This window comes from Hypanus sabinus, chromosome 16, assembly GCF_030144855.1.
Source record: "Hypanus sabinus isolate sHypSab1 chromosome 16, sHypSab1.hap1, whole genome shotgun sequence".
In the NCBI taxonomy this organism is placed as follows: domain Eukaryota; kingdom Metazoa; phylum Chordata; class Chondrichthyes; order Myliobatiformes; family Dasyatidae; genus Hypanus; species Hypanus sabinus.
The window spans coordinates 1,776,017-1,797,119 of record NC_082721.1 but is presented as its reverse complement, the minus strand read 5'-3'; the positions used below and the strand labels follow the sequence as shown (position 1 = coordinate 1,797,119).

The following is a 21,103-nucleotide window of genomic DNA, read 5'->3' as shown; positions in this document are numbered from 1 at the left end:
CCAACCTGCATATCTATAGAGCCTTCCTCAACCTGGGACGTCCCAAAGTTCACTACACACACGGAAGTACATTTATACTTTAGGTACTATTGCAATATACAAGGTTACTGCACAGAAATCTCCCACAAACAGTGATGTGGTGTCGTGACACCAGTCCTTCAGCACTAACGCTCAAATTCAGCCTGGATCTTCAGGTAACGCACTGCACCGGAACCCTGGGATAGTCTCAGCTCATCCCTCCTGCATTCTCCCAGTTCCCTAACTCCACCAGCTTAAACGACCAGCATGGAGGACTTGGGTTGAAGGGGCCTGTTTCTGCACTGTATCACTTGCTAACTCGGCTGAATCTGCCCTGAAGCAAGGAGGACAGGGATGGCAGAATGTACAGGATGGTACATTAGGGATGGTAGCTATGTACTGGGGAGAACCACAGCTGCAACCCTCTGTTCCACAGGAGCTTACTGTTTACTGTGCTGCATGTTGAATGATGTCTTATTAACTTATTTATGGTAATATAGTAATAATTTATGGTAACAAAATAATTTTATGTGTTGTGTACGATATATGTTTTGTGGGTGCACCGTGGCCCAGGGGAACACTGCTTCATTTGGTTGTATATATGTACAGTCAGATGACAATAAACTTGAACGTGAGTGACTATACACCTCAAACCAACGAGAGTTGCCTTCAGAGACCAGGGTCTTTGGGGCATCCCAATGAAACAGGCCTGTCCTTTCTTCAAAGGGAGAAGGTGCTGAGACTGAGGATGTCGGAGGACCAATGCTCGCGAACCCAGGACAGCGTTGGCTGGTGTCTCACTAGCTGAGATCAAACAAACACAGGCATGAGGGAAGAGGCCAATATCAGAAGGATCATTCTGAGGAATCCATGTGACCACGTGAGGAATTTGTGCTGAACCCCTGCCCATTGGACCATTGACCTCACAATCTACCTTGTTGTCATCTTCCTCCTTACTGTCTGCCTGCACTGCGCTTTCTCTGTAGCTGTTACACTTTATTCTGCCTTGTTATCGTTTTACCTTCTTCCACCTCAGAGCATTGTGTAATGGTCTGATCTGTATGAACAGTGTGCGAGACAAACTTCTCACTGTATCTCAGTACATGTGACAATAATAAACCAATACCAGTGTACACTGCACTGCCAATAGATCATAATTTAATCCCCGTCACTCCCTTTGCTCTCGGATCTGATTCTGTGAACCTCACCAGGAATCCTGCTGCTGTTGTACAGCCACTGAGAATTCCAGTCTGTACTTCTGTAAATATCCCCTCTCCAGTATAACATCGTGTGTGTGTGTGGCAGGACTTCAGCCTGGTTTCACCATGGGGTAGAACCTGGAGTCCTTGCTGCCTTCTGCTCTGCAGCCCCATCCCTTCTGCAGATGCTGACTGTCCGATGCTTGGGTGAATCTGTCGCCCACCCCATGGACACGTGCCCCAACAATGAATGTGTGTGTGTTCACTTCTCAGCTCATGCTGTGCCCTCCCTGGAAAGGCCCAAATATTGAATGTTTATTCTCTGATTTTACTAACTCAAGTGTCTTCACCTGGAGCTGAAGCAACATTCCTCTATTCTGAGGCTGTGCCCTTTAGTCCTAGACTCTCCACTATAGGAAACATCCTCTCCATATCAACTCTATCCAGGCCTTTCAATATTCTATAAAATTCATTACGTCCTTCCCCTCCCCACCCACGTTCTTCCAAACTACAGTGAGTATTGGTCCAAAGTCATCAAACACTTCTCATACCTTTCATTCCAGGAATCATTCTTGTGAATCTCCTCTTGACCCTCTCCAATGCCAGCACATCAACAATAGAGCTTTGATCAGCGACCAATCTGCATTTACGATCAATTAGCAAGAGCACAGTAAAGGAAGGCAGGGGCAAGCAAAGCCACTGTCATCTGAGTGGACAGAGTCAGAGTGGTGATCTTGAGGCTTCAGTCCGAGAAAACAAGAAATAAAAAAGCTCTAGGTTAATTTTTTTCACATCCCTTCTTTATATCTGCTCAACTAGGACAGTAGAGATTCCAGGCAGGATAGTTGAATGCTCCTCTTGTGGGATGTGGGAAGGCAGGGAGATCTCCAGAATCCCTGACAACCACAACTGGGAGAAGTACATCGAGCTGCAATTTCCAACAATTCACGTTAAGGATCTGGAGCTGGAACTGGATGAACATTGGATCATTGAGGAGGCTGAAGAGGTGATAAGTATAACATATAGAGAGGCTGTCCCAAGGTGCAGGACACAGGAAACTCTGTGAAGTCAGGAATGGGAAAGGAGATTAGGAGCCGGTGCAGAATATCCCTGTGGCTACCCCCTCAAAAACAGAGGGGGGCAGGTGAACTAACAGAGAAAAATCGCTGAGGTCGGGTCTCTGGCACTGTCTGGCTCTGTGACACCAAGGGGAATGGGGGGAGGAGAGGCACTCTGTGGTGACAGAGAGTTCGTTAGTTAAGGGTAACTGACAGGAAGTTTGGTGGGCGAGAATGAGATTGCCGGAAGAAGATTGCCTCCTGGGTGCCAGTGCCGGGAACATCCTGGATCAAGTCTTCAGCATTCTTAGGTGGGAGGATGAACAGCTAGAGGTCATGGTCCATAGAGGTACCAATGACATGGGTAGGACAAGTGATGAGGTTCTGCAAAGCGAGTTCAGGAGTCAGGTGCTAAGTTAAAGAGCAGGACCTCCAGGGTTGTGATCTCAGGATTGCTACGTGTACCACGCACTAGTGAGGCCAGATCTACGAAGGTTAAATAGTTTAATACCTAGCTAAGGAGTTGGTGTAGGACGGAGGGCAAAAGACTTATGGATCATTGGGCTCTCTTTCAGAGAAGCTGGGACCTGTTCAGAAGGGACAGTTTGCACCTGAACTGGAGGGAGACTAATATTCTAGTGGGAAGGTTTGTTAATGCTGCACGGTGAGGTTTGAACCAGAGTCGCGGGGTTATAGGAGCCAGAGTGTCAGTTCAGTTAGTGGAGAGGTTGTGGAGGCAGATGTTGATAAGACCTCAGACAATCTCAGGAATCAAAAGGTTGAGCATGGTGTGACTAATGTTCTGAGCTGTGTATATTTCAATGCAGGAAGTATCGTAGGAAAGGTGGATGAGCTCAGGGAATGGATCAACACCTGGAGTTATGACATTGTAGCCATTAGTGAGACTTGATTGCAGAAGGGGCAAGACTGATAGCTCAATATTAACATAGAACATATAAATCTACAGCACATTACAGGCCCACAATGTTGTGCTGACCCTGTAACCTACTCTAGAAATTGCCTAAAATTATCCTACCACATAGCCTTCTATTTTTCTAGCTCCATGTACCTATCTAAGAGTCTCTTAAAAAACCCTACTATATTCATCTCCACCACCATCACCTGCAGTGCATTCCATACACCCACCACTTTCTGTGTGAAAAACTTACCCCTGACCTCCCCTCTGTACCTACTTCCAAGCAGCTTAAAACTATGCCCCCTCGTGTTAGCCATTTCAGCCCTAGGAGAAAGCCTCTGGCTATCCACATGATCAATACCTCTTGTCATCTTATACACCTCTATCAGATTACCCCTCATCCTCCATCACTCCAAGGAGAAAGGCCAAGTTCACTCATACTATGCTCATAAAACATGCTCTCCAATCCAGGCAACATCCTTGTAAATCTTCTCTGAACCCTTTCTATAGTTTCCACATTCTCTCTGTAGTGAGGCAACCAGAACTGAGCACAGTACTCCAAGTGGGGTCTGACCAGGGTCCTATATAGCTGTAACACTATAGGGTTCTGTTGTTTTAGACAGGACAGAGTGGGAGGGATTAAAGGAAGAGAGGTGGCATAACTCATCAGGGAAAATGTCACAGCAGTGCTCAGTCAGGACAGACTGGAGAACTCATCTAGTGAGGCTTCCTGGGTGGAACTGAGAAATAAGAAAGGTATGATTATGTTAATGGGGTTATATTACAGACCACCCAACAGTCTGAGGGATTTAAAGGAACAAATTTGAAAAGAGATCCCAGACTGTTGCAAGAAACATAAGCTTGTTCTTGTAGGTGATGTTAAATTTCTGCATATTGAATGAGAATCCCAGACTGTAAAAGGACTAGGTGGGATACAGGCTGTCAAAAATGTTCAGCAAAGTTTCTTTCATCAGCACATGCAAGTCCCAATGAGAGAGTATGCAATACGTGATCTGTTATTAGGGAATGAGACAGGGCAGGTGACAGAAGTTTGTGTAGGGAAACATTTGCATCCAGTGACCACAATGCCATTAGTTTCAAAGTAAATATGCAAAGTGATAGGTCTATTCTGCAGGCTGAGGTTCAAAATTGGAGAAAGGCCAACTTTGATGGTATCAGAAAGGATCTGGCAAGGGTGGACTGGGACAGGTTGTTTTCTGGCAAAGGTGTACTTGATAAGTGGGAGGCTTTCAAAACTGAAGTTTTGAGATTACAAAGCTAGTCTGTGGGTCAGATTAAAAGGTAAAAATAACAAGTGTAGGGAACCTTGGTTTTCAAGAGATATTGAGGCCCTGGTTCAGAGAAAAACGGAGGAGCATAGCGGGTACAGACAGGCGGGAACACAGCGGTATAGACAGGCGGGAACATAGCGGTACAGACAGGCGGGAACACAGTGGTATAGACAGGCGGGAACACAGCGGTATAGACAGGTGGGAACATAGCGGTACAGACAGGCGGGAACACAGCGGTACAGACAGGCGGGAACATAGCGGTACAGACAGGCGGGAACACAGTGGTATAGACAGGCGGGAACACAGCGGTATAGACAGGTGGGAACATAGCGGGTACAGACAGGCGGGAACACAGCGGTACAGACAGGCGGGAACATAGCGGTACAGACAGGCGGGAACACAGTGGTATAGACAGGCGGGAACACAGCGGTATAGACAGGTGGGAACATAGCGGTACAGACAGGTGGGAACACAGCGGTATAGACAGGCGGGAACATAGCGGTACAGACAGGCGGGAACATAGCCGGTACAGACAGGTGGGAACACAGTGGTACAGACAGGTGGGAACATAGCGGGTACAGACAGGTGGGAGCATAGCGGGTACAGACAGGCGGGAACACAGCGGTACAGACAGGCGGGAACACAGCGGTACAGACAGGCGGGAACATAGCCGGTACAGACAGGTGGGAACACAGTGGTACAGACAGGCGGGAACATAGCGGGTACAGACAGGCGGGAACACAGCAGTATAGACAGGTGGGAACATAGCGGTACAGACAGGCGGGAACATAGCGGTACAGACAGGCGGGAGCATAGCGGGTACAGACAGGCGGGAACACAGCGGTACAGACAGGCGGGAGCATAGCGGGTACAGACAGGTGGGAACACAGCGGTATAGACAGGCGGGAACACAGCGGTACAGACAGGCGGGAACACAGCGGTATATACAGGCGGGAACACAGCGGTACAGACAGGCGGGAACATAGCGGGTACAGACAGGCAGGAGCATAGTGGGTACAGACAGGTGGGAACACAGTGGGTATAGACAGGCGAGAACATAGCGGTACAGACAGACGAGAACACAGTGGGTACAGACAGGCGAGAACACAGTGGGTACAGACAGGCGAGAACACAGTGGGTACAGACAGGCGAGAACACAGTGGGTACAGACAGGCGAGAACACAGTGGGTACAGACAGGTGGGAGCATAGTGGGTACAGACAGGCAGGAACATATGTTGTGCTTCTGGAGTACAAGAGATGCATGAAAGCACTTGAGAAATAAATCAGGGCCAAAAGAAGGTAGGAAGGTGCTCTAGCTGTTTCTAAAGGAGAATCCAAAGGGATTCTACAGCTCATGTGTGTTAAGAACAAAATTATTGCAAGGGACAAAGTTGGTCCTCTGGAAAACCAGAATGGTAATCTATGTGTGGGGCCAAAACAGATGGGGAAGATCTTAAATGCATTCTTTGCCTCTGTATTTATTCGGGAGATGAACACAGGGTCTACAGAAGTGAAGCAAAGCGACATCAACTTCATGAACCCTGTACAGATTACAGAGGAAGAGGTGTTTGCTACCCTGAGGCAAATCAGGGTGGATAAATCCCCAGGGCCTGGCAAGGTGCTCCCTCAAACCCTATGGGAGGCAAGTGCAGAAATTGCTGGGGCCCAACAGAGATATTTAAATCATCTTTAGCAACTGGAGAGGTGCCAGAGGATTGGAGGATAGCCACTGTTGTTCCACAGTTTTAAAAAAAGACTTTCAACAGAAACTAGGAAATTAAAGGTCGGTGAGTCTGACATCAGTTATCAGAAAGTTACTGGAAGGTATTCTAAAGGACTGGGTATTTCAGTATTTGGATAGACTTGGACTGATTAAGGATAGCCAGCATGGCTTTGTGTGTGGTAGATCATGTCTAAACAATCTCATAGTGTTTTTTGAGGAAGTTAGCAGGGAAGTGGGAGAAGGCAAGGCAATGGATGTTGTTTACGTGGACTTCAGCGAGGCATTTGACAAGGTCCCACGTGGGAGGCTGGTCAAGAAGGTTCAGCCTCTTAGCGTTCGATGAAGTAGTAGATTGGATTTGACATTGGCTTTGCGGGAGAAGTGAAAGAGTGATAGTAGATGGTTCTCCCTCTGACTGTAGGCCTGTGACTAGTGGAGTACTGTAGGAATTGGTGCTGGGTCCATTGTTTTTTGTCATCTATATCAATGATCTCGATGATAATGTGGTTAACTGGATCAGCAAATTTGCAGATAATGCCAAGATTGGGGGTGTAGTGGACAGTGAGGGAGGCTATCATGCCTTGCAGAGGGATTTGTAGCAGCTGGAAAAATGGGCTGAACAATGGCAGATGGAACTTAATGCAGACAAGTGCGAACTAGGACCAATCAGGGTAGATCTCACACTGCAAATGGTAGGGCACTGAGAAGTGTGGTAGAACAAAGGGACCTGGGAATACGAGTCCATGAATCGTTGAAAGTACTGTCACGGGTTGATAGGGTTGTAAAGAAACTTTTTGGCACATTGGCCCTCATAAGTCAATACGCTGAGTACAGATTCTTAGGCTCCTTCCCAGCAACATTGTTATTTTCTAGAGCCCAAACAGTATTTATTTTCTTGAACATTTCGTAATCTTATCTTTTCTTCTTAACTGAATTTTCCACATCCTTTGTACACCATGGTTCGTTAACCCTACCAGCATTTCCGTGCCTCAATGGAACATACCAATGCAGAACGCCATGCAGATGTTCCCTGAACATTTACCACATTTCTGCTGTGCATTTCCCTGAGAATATCTGCTCCCAATTTATATTCCCAAGTTCCTGCCTAATAGCATCATATTTCCCCCCACCCCAATTAAATGTTTTCCCAAAATGTCTGCTCCTATCCCTCTCCAGCGCTATGGTGAAGGAGATAGAGCTGTGATCACTACCTCCAAAATGCTCTCCCACTGAGAGACCTGACTCCTGACCAGCAACACACACAAAATGCTGGAGGAACTCAGCAGGACAGGCAGCATCCAGGAAAAGATCATAGTCAGTGTTTCAGGCCAAAACCCTTTGGGAGGACAGAAGAAAAAAGCTGAGGGGTAGATTTAAAAGGTGGAGGGAGGGAAGAGAGAAACACAAGTTGACAAGTGAAATCTGGAGGGCGAGGGATGAAGTAAAAAGCTGGGTCGTTGATTGGTGAAAGAAACAGAAGGCCGTGGAAGAAAGAAAAGGGGGAGGAGGAGCACCAGAGGAAGGTGATGCGCAGGCAAGGAGATAAGGTGAGAGAGAGAAAAAGGGGTGGGGAATGGTGAAGGAGAGCTGGGGTGGTGGGCATTACTGGAAGTTTGAGAAATTGATGTTCATGCCATCAGGTTGGAGGCTACACAAACTGAATACAAGGTGTTGTTCCTCCAACCTGAGTGTGGCCTCATCATGACAGTGGAGGAGGCCAAAGACACAAATATCAGAATGGGAATGGGAAGTGGAATTAAAATGGGTGGCCACTGGGAGATCCTGCTTCTTCTGGCAGACAGAGTGTAGGTGCTCTGTGGAGTGGTCTCCCAATCTACATCGGCTCTCATCAATGTACAGGAGGCCACACCAGGAGCACCAGACACGGTGTATGACCCCAACAGACTCACCTGAAGAGTCGCCACACCTGGAAGGACTGTTTGGGCCTCTGAATGGTGGTGGGGGAGGAGGTGTAGGGGCAGGTGTAGCACTTGTTGCGCTTGCAAGAATAAGTGCCAGGAGGGAGATCAGTGGGGAGGAACAAATGACAAGGGAGTCGCATAGGGAACAATTCCTGTGGAAAGCAGAAAGTGTGGGGATGGATAGATATGCTTGGTGGGGGTATCCCGTTGAAGGTGGTGGAAGTTTCGGAGAATTATATGCTGGATGCGGAGGATGGTGGGATGGTAGGTGAGGACGAGGAGCCCTATTCCTGGTAGGGTGGCAGGAGGATGGGGTAAGAGCAGATGTGCGTGAAATGGAAGAGATGCAGTTGAGATCAGCATTGATGGTGGAGGAAGGGAAGCCCCTTTCTTTGATGCTTGATCAGGTTCATTTCCCAATACCAGATTGAGTTCAGCCTCTCCTCTAGTTGCCTTATCTACAAACGTACATATTGCATCAGGAAACCTTCCTGAATGCATCTAACAAACTCCACCCCATCTAAACCACTTGCTCTAAGGAGGTGCCAGTCAATACAGTATTAGGAAAATTAAAATCATCCATCAAAAACCCTATTATTATTGTAGCGTTTCAGAATCTGCCTCCCTACCTGCTCCTCGATATTTGTTACTCTTGGGGGGCTATAAAAACACCCAGTAGAATTATTGCCCCCTTTCCTGTTTCTGACATCCACCCACACTGACTCAGTAGACAATCCCTCCATGACTTACTCTCTTTCTACTATCCATTTCCCTACCTCTTTTGCCTCTCTCCCTGTCCTTTTTGGAACATCTAAAACCTGGCACACTCAGCAGCCTTTCCTGCCGCTGAGACATCCAAGTCTCTGTAATGGCCACAAGACCATACTTCCGCATTTTTACCCACACTCTAAGTTCACCCACCTTGTTCATGATACTCCTTGCGTTAAAATAGACCTATCTCAAACTATCTGGTTGAGTGCGTCTTTGCTCTATCATCTGCCTATCCATCCTCAAACTCCCCACAAGCTGTCTCTACTTCTGCGCCAACCACCCCATCCTCTGCCTCTTCACCTTGGCTCCCACTCCCCTGCAAATCTAGTTTAAACCCTCCCCAAAAGCATTAGCAAACCTCCCTCCCAGGATATTGGTTCCCCTCCAGTTCAAATGCAACCTGTTCCACTTGTACAGGTCACCCCTTTCCCCAGAAAAGGTTCCAATGATTCAAGAACTTGGGAACCCTGTCCCCTGCACCGTCTCCTCAGCCACTCATTTGTCTGCGCTATCTTCCTGTTCTGACTTTCACTAGCTCATGGCTCTGGGAGTAATCCGGAGATTACCATCTTGGAGGTCCTGCTCTTCAGCCTCCTTCCTAACTCCCAGACTTACTGCGCAGGTCCTCTACCTGTCTATGTCATTGGCACCAACATGTACCATGACTTCCAAGTGCTCACCCTCCCCTTCAAGAACATTCGGCAACCACTCAGATATCTCCTGGACCCGAGCACTCGGGAAGTAACGCACTATCCTGGCGTCTCTATTGCTGCTGCAGAATCTCCTATCTGTTCCCCTATCGAGTCCCCTCTGACTATTGCCCCACCTGACTTCACCCTACCCTTCTGAGGCTCAGAACCGATCGCAGTGCTATTGGTCCAGCAGCAGCTGCCTTGCCCAGACAGGTCACCCCCCTCAGCAGTATCTGAGGAGAAGGGCCACAGAGGGAACTTGCAATGACTTCCTTCTCCCTTCATTCCTCCAGACGTACAAGATTGAGATTTGATAGAGGTATACAAAATTATGAGGGATATAGATAGGGTAAATACTCACAGTCTTTTCCCACTGAGGATGGGTGGGACAGAGGTCATGGTTTATGGGTGAAAGGTGAGAAGTTTAAGAGGCACATGAGGGAAAACTTCTTCAGAGGGTTATGTGAGTGTGGAGTGAACTGCCAGCACAAGTGGTGCATGTGAACTCAATTTCATTGTTTAGAAGTTTGGATAGGTACATAGATGGTATGAATACAGAGGGTTATGGTCTCAGTGCAGCTTGATGGGACTAGGCAGTTTAAATGGTTTTGGCATGGACTAGATGGGCCAAAGGGCCTGTTTCTGCGTTGCTCTCTATTACTCTATCTTTTCTTAGATAAGGGGCCCAAAACTGCTCCTAAAACTCCAAGTGATCTGACCAAAGCCCTATAGTCTCCGATTCATTACATCCTTGCTTTTGTATCCTAGTCCCCCCGAAATGAATGCGAACATTTACCTTCCTCACCATCGACTGTACCTGCACATTAACCTTTAGAGGAAGGACTTCCAAGTCCCGTTGCATCTTGGATTTCACAATTCGCACGCCTTCATTTCTTCCACCCGGGTGTGGTTCGGGTCCACTCCACTCCCAAAGCACCGGAGTATGGCTACTCGACACAGCTCAGAGGTACTTCACCACGTTGCCATGGAGACGCTGGGAAACTTGGGCCATGCAACTGAGAACCCGGATTCGGGTCACTAACTTTGTGCCCTCACCTGAGCTAAAGCTGCAAGATAGGGAGAATAATGTTTTAAAGGTAAAGTGCAAGTTTTAAAATATGTTTTATTTTATTTAGAAATACGGCACGGTACCAGGCCAACGAGCCCAGAGCACCTAATAAACACCCTAATGACCAATTAACCTATTAACCCATACATCTGTGGGAGGAATCCGGGGCCCCCGGAGGAAATTCACACAGTTACGGGGAAAACATAGAAATTCTTTACAGATAGCGGCAGGAATGGAAGTTAGGTCACTGGTACAGTAAAACCTCGAGCTAACTGCTATGTTAACCTGATTGTAATTACTATTTAACTAGATAATCCCAGGCTGAACCAGCATCACTGCCGTACAGACCAGGTGGGACGTGAGCCTGGCGGTTAACGGCTCGCAGGAAGAGCCGCCACTCCTCGTTGGTGAAAGCGGAACATCAAATATAAACGCACGAGATTGTGCAGATGGTGGAAACTAGAAGCAACACACACAAAATGCTGGAGGAACGCCGCAGGTCAGGCAGCATCTATAGAGGGTCCGGAGATACGACTTGGATTAGTTATATATACATAGTCATAGAAATATTGAAAAAAACATAGAAACCCTACAGCACAATACAGGCCCTTCGGCCCACAAAGCTGCGCTGAACATGTCCCTACCCTAGAAAATACCTTGGGTTAAACATAACCCTCTATTTTTATAAGCTCCATGTACCTATCCAGGAGTCTCTGGAAAGACCCTATCATATCTGCCTCCACCACCGTCACCGGCAGCCCATTCCACGTACTCACCACTCTCTGCGTAAAAAACTTACCCCTGACATCTCCTCTGTGCCTACTTCCAAGATGACTGAACTCGGCCGACACATCGATTGTTTATTCATCTTCGTAGTGTTGCCTGACATCTAGCGTTCCAACCCGGGGTCCACGGACCCCTTGGTCAATGGAATTGGTCCATGGCATAAGAAAGGTTGTGAACCCCTGCTCCAACATTTTGCGTGTGTTAACTCAAATGTAATTGCCGCTCTGCACAGACATTGACCAGAAACGCGATGCGGATAACACTAAATCTGCAGAACTTTCTGGGCGTTTCCTGTACACCTTGCAAATGAGGCAGTTCATCCCATCAACCCTCCCCTAATCCTCTGAAAGATTACTCTCCTTACTGTATTCACCTCAGCATTACTCCAGTCATCTATTCTTGCCTTCCAGACATCCGAAGCTGCGGCACGAATGCAGTTCCTATTTCAGTCCTCCCCATCACCAAACACATTCGGAGCTGCTCGCGAACCAGCGCCGGGTTCTTCCAGTTCCATTTCTATTTCCCTCAGGCTGCCAGCTGCCTGGATCTCTGGCTCAGTATCCCCTTACTCAACCTCTCTCTTCCTTTGAGATGCCCAGTCGCCGTCCCGGGCTCTGTAACAAAGTGCGCGTTTGTTCCCTCTCCCGGGACCGACGCAGAAGATGCGACGGATCTGCAAGCGTCGGTGCCGCGATTAGTTCCTTTACCCGCACAGATGAACTTGTGAAAAACCCTTCGTTCCCTCCTTCCCCTCTCGGTCGATAAAGCACGTCCACTCTGCGCTTCCCCCGAGGTTGTGGTCTCAGTGTCAAAGTTAATGCGAAAATTAGTGCCAGAATGACATCTGGTGTGGGTGTTACACACTGTCGATGTAGGTGTAACAATCAGTGCGGGTATTACACACAGTGTGCAGTCAGTGGGGCTGTTACACACACTGTACAGACGGTGCGGGTGCTACTGTCGGTGCGGATGTTACGCACGGTGTAGTTGGTGTGAGTGTTACAGTCGGTGCTGGTGTTACACGCATTGTACAGTCGGTATGGGTGTTATACACAGTGTACAGCCAATGTGGGTTTCACAGTGGGTGCGCTGTTAAACACAGTAGACAATCACTGTGGGTGCTACAGTTGGTGCAGATGTTACACACAGTGTACAGTTGGTGTCGGTATTACACACAGTGTACAGTCGGTGCAGGTGTTACACACACTGTACAGTCAGTGTGGATGTTACATACAGTGTACAGACAGTGTTGGTATTACACACAGTGTACAGTCGGTGCGGGTGTTACACACACTGTACAGTCAGTGTGGATGTTACACACAGTGTACAGACGGTGTCAGTATTACACACAGTGTACAGTCGGTGTCGGTATTACACACAGTGTACAGTCGGTGCGGGTGTTACACACACTGTACAGTCAGTGTGGATGTTACACACAGTGTACAGACGGTGTTGGTATTACACACAGTGTACAGTCGGTGCGGGTGTTACACACAGTGTACAGTCAGTGTGGATGTTACACACAGTGTACAGTCGGTGCGGGTGTTACACTCAGTGTACAGACGGTGCGGGTGTTACACATAGAGTACAGCCGGTGTGGGTGTTACACACACTGTACAGTCAGTGTGGAATTTACACACAGTGTACAGTCGGTGCGGGTGTTACACACAGTGTACAGTCGGTGCGGGTGTTACACTCAGTGTACAGACGGTGTCGGTGTTACACACAGTGTACAGTCGGTGCGGGTGTTACACACACTGTACAGTCAGTGTGGATGTTACACACAGTGTACAGACGGTGTTGGTATTACACACAGTGTACAGTCGGTGCGGGTGTTACACACAGTGTACAGTCAGTGTGGATGTTACACACAGTGTACAGTCGGTGCGGGTGTTACACACACTGTGCAGTCAGTGTGGAATTTACACATAGTGTACAGTCAGTGTGGAATTTACACACAGTGTACAGCCGGTGCGGATGTTACACACAGTGTACAGTCGGTGTGGATGTTACACACAGTGTACAGCCGGTGAGGATGTTACACACAGTGTACAGTCGGTGCGGGTGTTACACTCAGTGTACAGACGGTGCGGGTGTTACACATAGTGTACAGTCGGTGTGGGTGTTACACACACTGTACAGTCAGTGTGGAATTTACACACAGTGTACAGTCGGTGCGGGTGTTACACACACTGTACAGTCAGTGTGGAATTTACACACAGTGTACAGTCGGTGCGGGTGTTACACACAGTGTACAGTCGGTGTGGGTGTTACACACAGTGTACAGTCAGTGTGGAATTTACACACAGTGTACAGTCAGTGTGGAATTTACACACAGTGTACAGCCGGTGCGGATGTTACACACAGTGTACAGTCGGTGTGGATGTTACACACAGTGTACAGCCGGTGAGGATGTTACACACAGTGTACAGTCGGTGCGGGTGTTACACTCAGTGTACAGACGGTGCGGGTGTTACACACAGTGTACAGTCGGTGTGGGTGTTACACACACTGTACAGTCAGTGTGGAATTTACACACAGTGTACAGTCGGTGCGGGTGTTACACACACTGTACAGTCAGTGTGGAATTTACACACAGTGTACAGTCGGTGCGGGTGTTACACACAGTGTACAGTCGGTGTGGGTGTTACACACAGTGTACAGTCAGTGTGGAATTTACACACAGTGTACAGTCAGTGTGGAATTTACACACAGTGTACAGCCGGTGCGGATGTTACACACAGTGTACAGTCGGTGCGGGTGTTACACACAGTGTACAGTCGGTGTGGATGTTACACACAGTGTACAGCCGGTGAGGATGTTACACACAGTGTACAGTCGGTGCGGGTGTTACACTCAGTGTACAGACGGTGCGGGTGTTACACACAGTGTACAGTCGGTGTGGGTGTTACACACACTGTACAGTCAGTGTGGAATTTACACACAGTGTACAGTCGGTGCGGGTGTTACACACAGTGTACAGTCGGTGTGGGTGTTACACACAGTGTACAGTCAGTGTGGAACACAGTGTACAGTCGGTGCGGGTGTTACACACACTGTACAGTCAGTGTGGAATTTACACACAGTGTACAGCCGGTGCGGATGTTACACACAGTGTACAGTCGGTGCGGGTGTTACACACAGTGTACAGTCAGTGTGGATGTTACACACAGTGTACAGCCGGTGAGGATGTTACACACAGTGTACAGTTGGTGCGGGTGTCACACTCAGTGTACAGACGGTGTGGGTGTTACTCACACTGTACAGTCAGTGTGGAATTTACACACAGTGTACAGTCGGTGCGGGTGTTACACACACTGTACAGTCAGTGTGGAATTTACACACAGTGTACAGTCGGTGCGGGTGTTACACACAGTGTACAGTCGGTGTGGGTGTAAACTTCCCCAGATATTGCAATGATCATCCGGAAGTGAAGGAGGGAGCAAAGGCCGGTCCGGAGCAGGAGTCTGCGCGGCGCAGAGATGCAGCGGAGCGTCGGGAAGACGCCGGAGACCCCGGGCACCGTGCATCTGTCGCCGGATCGCTGCCTGGCCGTCCTCCTCTCGCTCGCAGCTCTGGCCGCGCTCCTGACTCTGCCGCCCGCCTCTCTCCTGCTGCAGCCACCGGGACCCCAGCTCTCGCCCCTGCCCGCAGCTGCCACGCGTCTGCTACGCCCCGTCGCCCGGGGACTCGCCTCTCTGTCCGTGTCGCTACACCTGTGCTGTCTGCTCCTCGCTTTGCTGCACGGGCACCTGGCGGCCGACGGACAACCGGACAGGTAACCCCACTCCCCCCCCCCCCCGACCCCGGTCCTTGTGCACAACAGAAGTGCCGGGAACACCGCGGGTGCGCCGTGGGAGGCGGCAGAGTGGGGGTATTGGGTCCGAGGGTGCGCCGCGGAAGGCGGCAGAGTGGGGGTATTGGGCCGCGGAGTGGGTGGTATAGAAGTTCGGAGCATATGGAGCGCGTCCGATTCGTTTCTGTCACGTAATGATACTGAAGTAATTCGAATAGACAGGATTACTGAAATACACTTTTCACCGGCCTTCCAAAGCAATCTATTGACAAACTTCAACTCTTTCGGCACTCCGCTGCTCGACTTTTATCCAAAACCTGGATAAGAGAACATATCACTCCAGTCCTGGCTACTCTGCATTGTCTTCCTGTATCTTTTAGAGTCCCCTCGCTTGTTTTTAAAGCTCTCAGTTGTCTGGGACTGGAGTGCATCACGGACTGATTTTCGTTTTATAATCCTGCTCGAACTGTCAGGCCTTCTTCCCCTGGTCTCTTAATTTAAACAATCTCCGTCAAAAGAAAACTGGCAGGTCAGTTTTTGAACTGCGCTCCTAAACGGTGGAATTCAATACATAAAACTGCAGGATAAGGAATGCAGACTTCGTTAACACTTTTAAACACCTGTTCAATGCCTATTTATTTAACCTTGCTTTGAACAAATATCGTTTTTGTCTTTTATTTTCATGTTTGCACTTTATCCCATCGTAAAGTACTTTGAACTGCGTTGTCTGTATTAAAGATAATCTATAATAGATTATTATCCATTTGAGGTGTGTACTGCGGATCCCGTTGCGATTCCGTGCGAATGGAGGTCTCCGTCACCGGGACGATGATCTGACCACCGTCACGTTCAGCTGCTGGAGCTCCTTTACCCACATCGGGGGCTCCCTCCCCCACACCCGGAGTTCCTTAACCCACACCCGGAGTTCCCTCGCCCACACCCAGAGTTCCCTAACCCACACCTGGAGTTCCCTCGCCCACACCCGGAGTTCCCTCGCCCACATTCAGGTCTGCACTTCTCAAAAGGGCTCCGACTTTGGATGATTAAGGTGCAATTCGATATCAGGTGGACCCATGCGCAGGTGTGATCGGATTGCGTTGGAGATGCAGCCCCGGTACATTGATGTGGAGTCTCTGTGGGGACGGGGGCAGTACTGGAGGGCATTCGGCCCATTGTACCTGTGCTGAATCTCTGGTTGCTCTCACCTCCTGCTCATTCCCTGGGATACCGCCAATGTGTGTTAGCCAGTACTGGATTTATGAGGGTTCTAACCGTGGCACCTCCTTTGGCACGGTGGGCCGGAGCTGCTCTCTTTCCATTCGGCCACTCCAGCTCTCTGCTCGCCCACTCATCCAGTAGGTATCACCCTGCTGCCTCCGCCTCTCGCACCTCGCCCCGCGCTCTGACATCCCCACACTTTCACCCCTCCCGTCCCCCTCCCCCCGTCCGTCTGACACCCCTCCATACCTCAGAATAATAAGTATACCACTTTGGATACTGTCGAGGGGGCGAGCTTAAGGGGGAGCCGGAGCCACCGGGAATCTGGCACACAGCCTGGTGCTGTGGCTCAGAAGAGTAGAGGGGTGAAGAGGATTGTCAGAGGAATGCAGACAAGATTGTGTGGGCGCGATAGAGACAAATGTCTCCACTCCTCGAGAAGGGAGCGAGGCAGAAGAATTTAAACTATAGACCAGTTAGTCTGACCTCAGTGGTGGGGAAGATGTTGGAGTCGATCGTTAAGGATGTGATTTCGGGGTACTTGGAGTCACATGATAGAGCAGGCTGTAGTCAGCATGGTTTCCACAAGAGAAAATCTTGCCCGACAAATCTGTTGGAATTCTTTGAAGAAATTGTAAGCAGCGTAGACAAAGGAGAATCGGTGGTTGTTGTGTACTCGGATTTTCACATGAGGCAGCTTAACAAGCTACCAGCTCATGGTATTACAGGAAAGATACTAGCATCGATAGAGCATTGGCTGATTGGCAGGAGACAAAGTGTGGGATTAAAGGGAACATTTTCTGGTTGACTGCCGGTGACTAGTGGTGTTCCACATAGGTCTATGATTGGGACCGCTTCTTTTCACGAAAATATGTGAATGATTTGAATGACGGAATTGATGGCCCTGTGGCCAAGTTTGTGGATGATACGAACATCAGTGGAGTAGCGGGTAGCTTTGAGGAAGCAGAAAGGCTACAGATTCGGAGTGGCCAAAGGCATGGCGTATGGAACACTGTGTCGGGAAGTGAATAGTCACGCATTTTGGAGAAGAAATAAAAGGGCAGACCATGTTCAAAATGTTCGAAATTCAAAACTCTGAGGTGCAAAGGGACCTGGGAGTCCTCCTGCGGGATTCTCTGAAGGTTAATTTGCAAATTGAGTTGATGGCGAGGAAGGCAAATGGAATGTTAGCATTCATTTCGAGAGGACCTGAATATCGAAGCAAGGATGTAATGTTGAGGCTTGATAAAGCACTGGTGAGGCCTCACTTGGAGTTTTGTGATCAGTTTTGGTCACCTTATCCAAGAAAGGATGTGCTGACATTGGAGATGGTTCAAAAGATGTTCGCGAAAATGATTCCGGGTTTGAAAGCCTTATCGTTTGCGGAGCGCTTGATGGTTCTGGGCCTGTACTCATTGGAATTCATAAGGGAGAGTGGGGGTCTCATTGAAACCTATCGAATGTTGAAAGCCTTTGATAGAGTGGATGTGGAGAGGATGTTTCCTATAATGGGAGAGTCTAAAACCAGAGGACACCGCCTCAGAATAGAGGGACTTCCATTTAGAACGGAGCGCAGAAGGTCATGGCATGAAGGGATGCGGACAGAAGGCAGGTGATTGGGCCCGAGAGGACAATTGGATCAGCTATGATCAAATGGCGAACAGACTCGCTGGGCCAAATGGTCTCATTCTGCTCCTATATCTTATGGAAACCGGACCACCTAGACCATGGATCACAGGACCATGCTGTCACAGGGAGAACGTGCAAACTTCTTACCGTCAGGGGCGGGGATTGAACCCCGATCGGTAGCACGCCAACCGCTATGCCGTCCGTGTCTACAGGGAGATAGATCCGCCATGTGGCGGAACAGGTTCCACTTATTTCGTAAGTTCATCTCTGAAAGCCCCATCAGGAAAGAGGGAGAGGGCGGGTTGTTAAGCCAGGTGAAGAACGGAGAACAGCGATGGTTAATCCGGATGTGAAACCAGATTGACCAATCATCAAAGCGATGCAGGATTGTGGGGTGGGGCAGTGCTAAGTGTGCAGAGCATGATCCTACATACGGCGGAGAGACGATGGTGGTCGGACCACGCGTATGTTAATTGAATGACAAATCCGCAGTAACACACACAAACGCACACAAAATGCTGGAGGAACTCAGCCGGTCTGGCACCATCTATGGAAATGAATAAACAGTCGACCCTTCGGCCGAGCCTGCCTGGCCTGCTGAGTTCCACCAGCATTTTGTGTGTGTCCTTCAGGACTTGCAGCGTCTGCAGAATCTCTAGTGTTTATGATTCGCTGTTTTGTGACTGTTCTCGGGTTCTGACTCTCCGCAAACGTGAGTTGGGACTTTAATGAACTGCGGGCTTTGTGTTAGTGTCTTTTGTACAGAAAGCAACACCCCCCCCCCCCCACCGCCTCGACCCCTTTGTAAGGGGCCAAATTGGCTTGGCTCACAGTGAACGTGTCAACCCCAACCTGAACTAGTCTGAATTCACTTTGAGACAGTAACAGTCAGTGCGGGTTTGCTTCCGGCCCCTAACCCGGGCCACATTCCCAGAGACTGTGCTCGGAACGGAATTCCATTTGAATTGCCAGTTCCCGGGTGAGGGAAGGGCAGACACGTTCCAATTGGCATTCGGAAAGAACGGTACAAAGAAGCCGCGACAGGTCACGGTGCCAAACACTGGAGATAGTTGGCAAGGGTGTCCCTTTGAGAGCTTCTATGCGCAACTGGCACCGCAGACCAGATGCTTCACCGAGGAATTAGCCAGCAAGAACCGTCATCTACAATATGACAGAGGAAGTAAAACGATAGACGACGATTCAACCCCCCCCCCCCCAACACCCGCGCCCGCAACACTGACACCCACGGCTCGAATAACACCCGGGAACGCCACCATCGGCAGCCATCACTCCACGCTGCCCACACTTGGAGATGTACCTCCAGGAATCTTGGCACATCCCCTTCGCAAAGAATGAAAATAATCTGCACATGTTGGAAATCCAAATAAAGTAGACCACCCCCCTCCCCCCGAAACACTCGGCAGGTCATGCAGCGTCTGTGGGAAGAGACGGAGTCAGCGTTTCAAGTCAGATACCGTTGACCTGAACTATAGAAACATCTTCCTCTTTTCAGGCTTTGCTCAAAAAGGCGGCTTCCGTCACTAAGGACCCTCATCACCCAGAACATCCCCTCTTCTCGGTGCTACAATCGAGCAGGTACAGAAGCCTGATGGCACACACTCAATGTTTCAGGAAGAGCCTTTTCTTCTCTGCAGTCAAATTTCTGATTGGACAATGAATCCATGAATACCAGGTCACTATTCTGCTCTCTTGCATTATTTTATAGTCGCAATGTACTGCTGCCGCAGAATGTCACGTCCTGTGCCCGTGATGTCTCTGATTCCTCCAGGTTGCAGGAGTTCAGGAAAGCCACTCATCGCCGCCACCTCAAGCAACCTGGGGGTGGGCAAGGAGGCTTCTCTGTCCCGGGAACGCGAAGGGGTGGGGAATATAAGAACCAACGGTCCCAGAAGCAACAAAAGCAAAAGGGTTATTAAATAACTTCACTCTGGAGTTTCAACGCTGATACATCCCCAACCCCAGCTTGTGCCCCCCTTCTCCCACCATTCCCTCTGGGAATGGGAAGTTGTAACATTTGTGTAGCTGGCAGGGATATATGTCAGGAGGGAGGTCAGTGGGGACAGATGAACGGCAAGGAAATCGCACAGGGAGCGATCCTTGCGGAGAGTGGAATGGAGGGGGTAGTAAAGAAATGCTTGGTGGTAGGATCTCTTTGGAGATGGAAGTTGTGGAGGATGATGTGTTGGATGCGGAGGTTCATGGGATGGTAGGTGAGGACAAGAGAAACTCGTTCTCTGTTAAGGTGGCGGGAAGATGGGTTGAATGTGGGTGTCCGGGAGATGGAGGAGATGTCGGCGAGGACAGCATCAATGGTGGAGGAAGGGAAACCCCCGTTCTGCAGAATATATTGCGTTTGGGACGTGATGAAGGACCCCTCCCACCGCAGTCATTCTGAATGGACCTACTACACTAGAAATTAATTTAAGATTCCCAGCATCTGCAGAATCGTATCTGTTTATAATTTCACATCACATTTGAGGGATAATAATCCTGATTCGGATTTGTTTGGGTATCCCAGCATTCCTTTACCAAGGAGTTCCAGAATCTACAGTTCATTGATTCTCATTTACCTTTTTCAAGGAAAGGGCAAGAAGTTCATGAGATAATTTGATAGAGTAAAGAGGCTGGAGAGATTCATGGAGAGAATTTTTCGTGGAATACAGAGATGACGAAAGAATTAAGGAGGGTTAGAGGCTGAAAGAGGTTACAGAAGTAACATGGAACAAAGCCTCAGAGTGATGATAAAGTCAGGAACTTTGTCAGCCCATCCTAGTTCAAGTTTAATTATCATTTTATCGTACATGAATATAGCCAAATGAAACAGCGTTCCTCCAAATCACAGTGGCAGCAGCACAGAGCATACAAATATAGTACATAGGATTGCGATAGCAGAAAGCATACTGACAGAAACAACAATAATTTGGCCAAGTCCCTGAGTACATGGCCTGTAGACTGATGGTGCAAGGAATGGTGTCCTGCTCCAGCTTGTTCT

The 21,103-nt window shown here is 48.9% G+C and overlaps 1 protein-coding gene across 1 annotated transcript in view; it reads left to right on the top strand.

Annotated features, from left to right (window-relative positions):
• Window positions 1-14,891: 14,891 nt before the first annotated feature.
• Window positions 14,892-21,103, top strand: part of tmem221 (transmembrane protein 221) — a 17,271-nt gene continuing 11,059 nt past the window's right edge. The window contains exon 1 of the mRNA XM_059990946.1: window positions 14,892-15,225. Coding sequence (XP_059846929.1) covers window positions 14,930-15,225 — 296 coding nt within the window. The 5' untranslated portion in view covers window positions 14,892-14,929. The remainder of the gene's footprint in view (window positions 15,226-21,103) is intronic.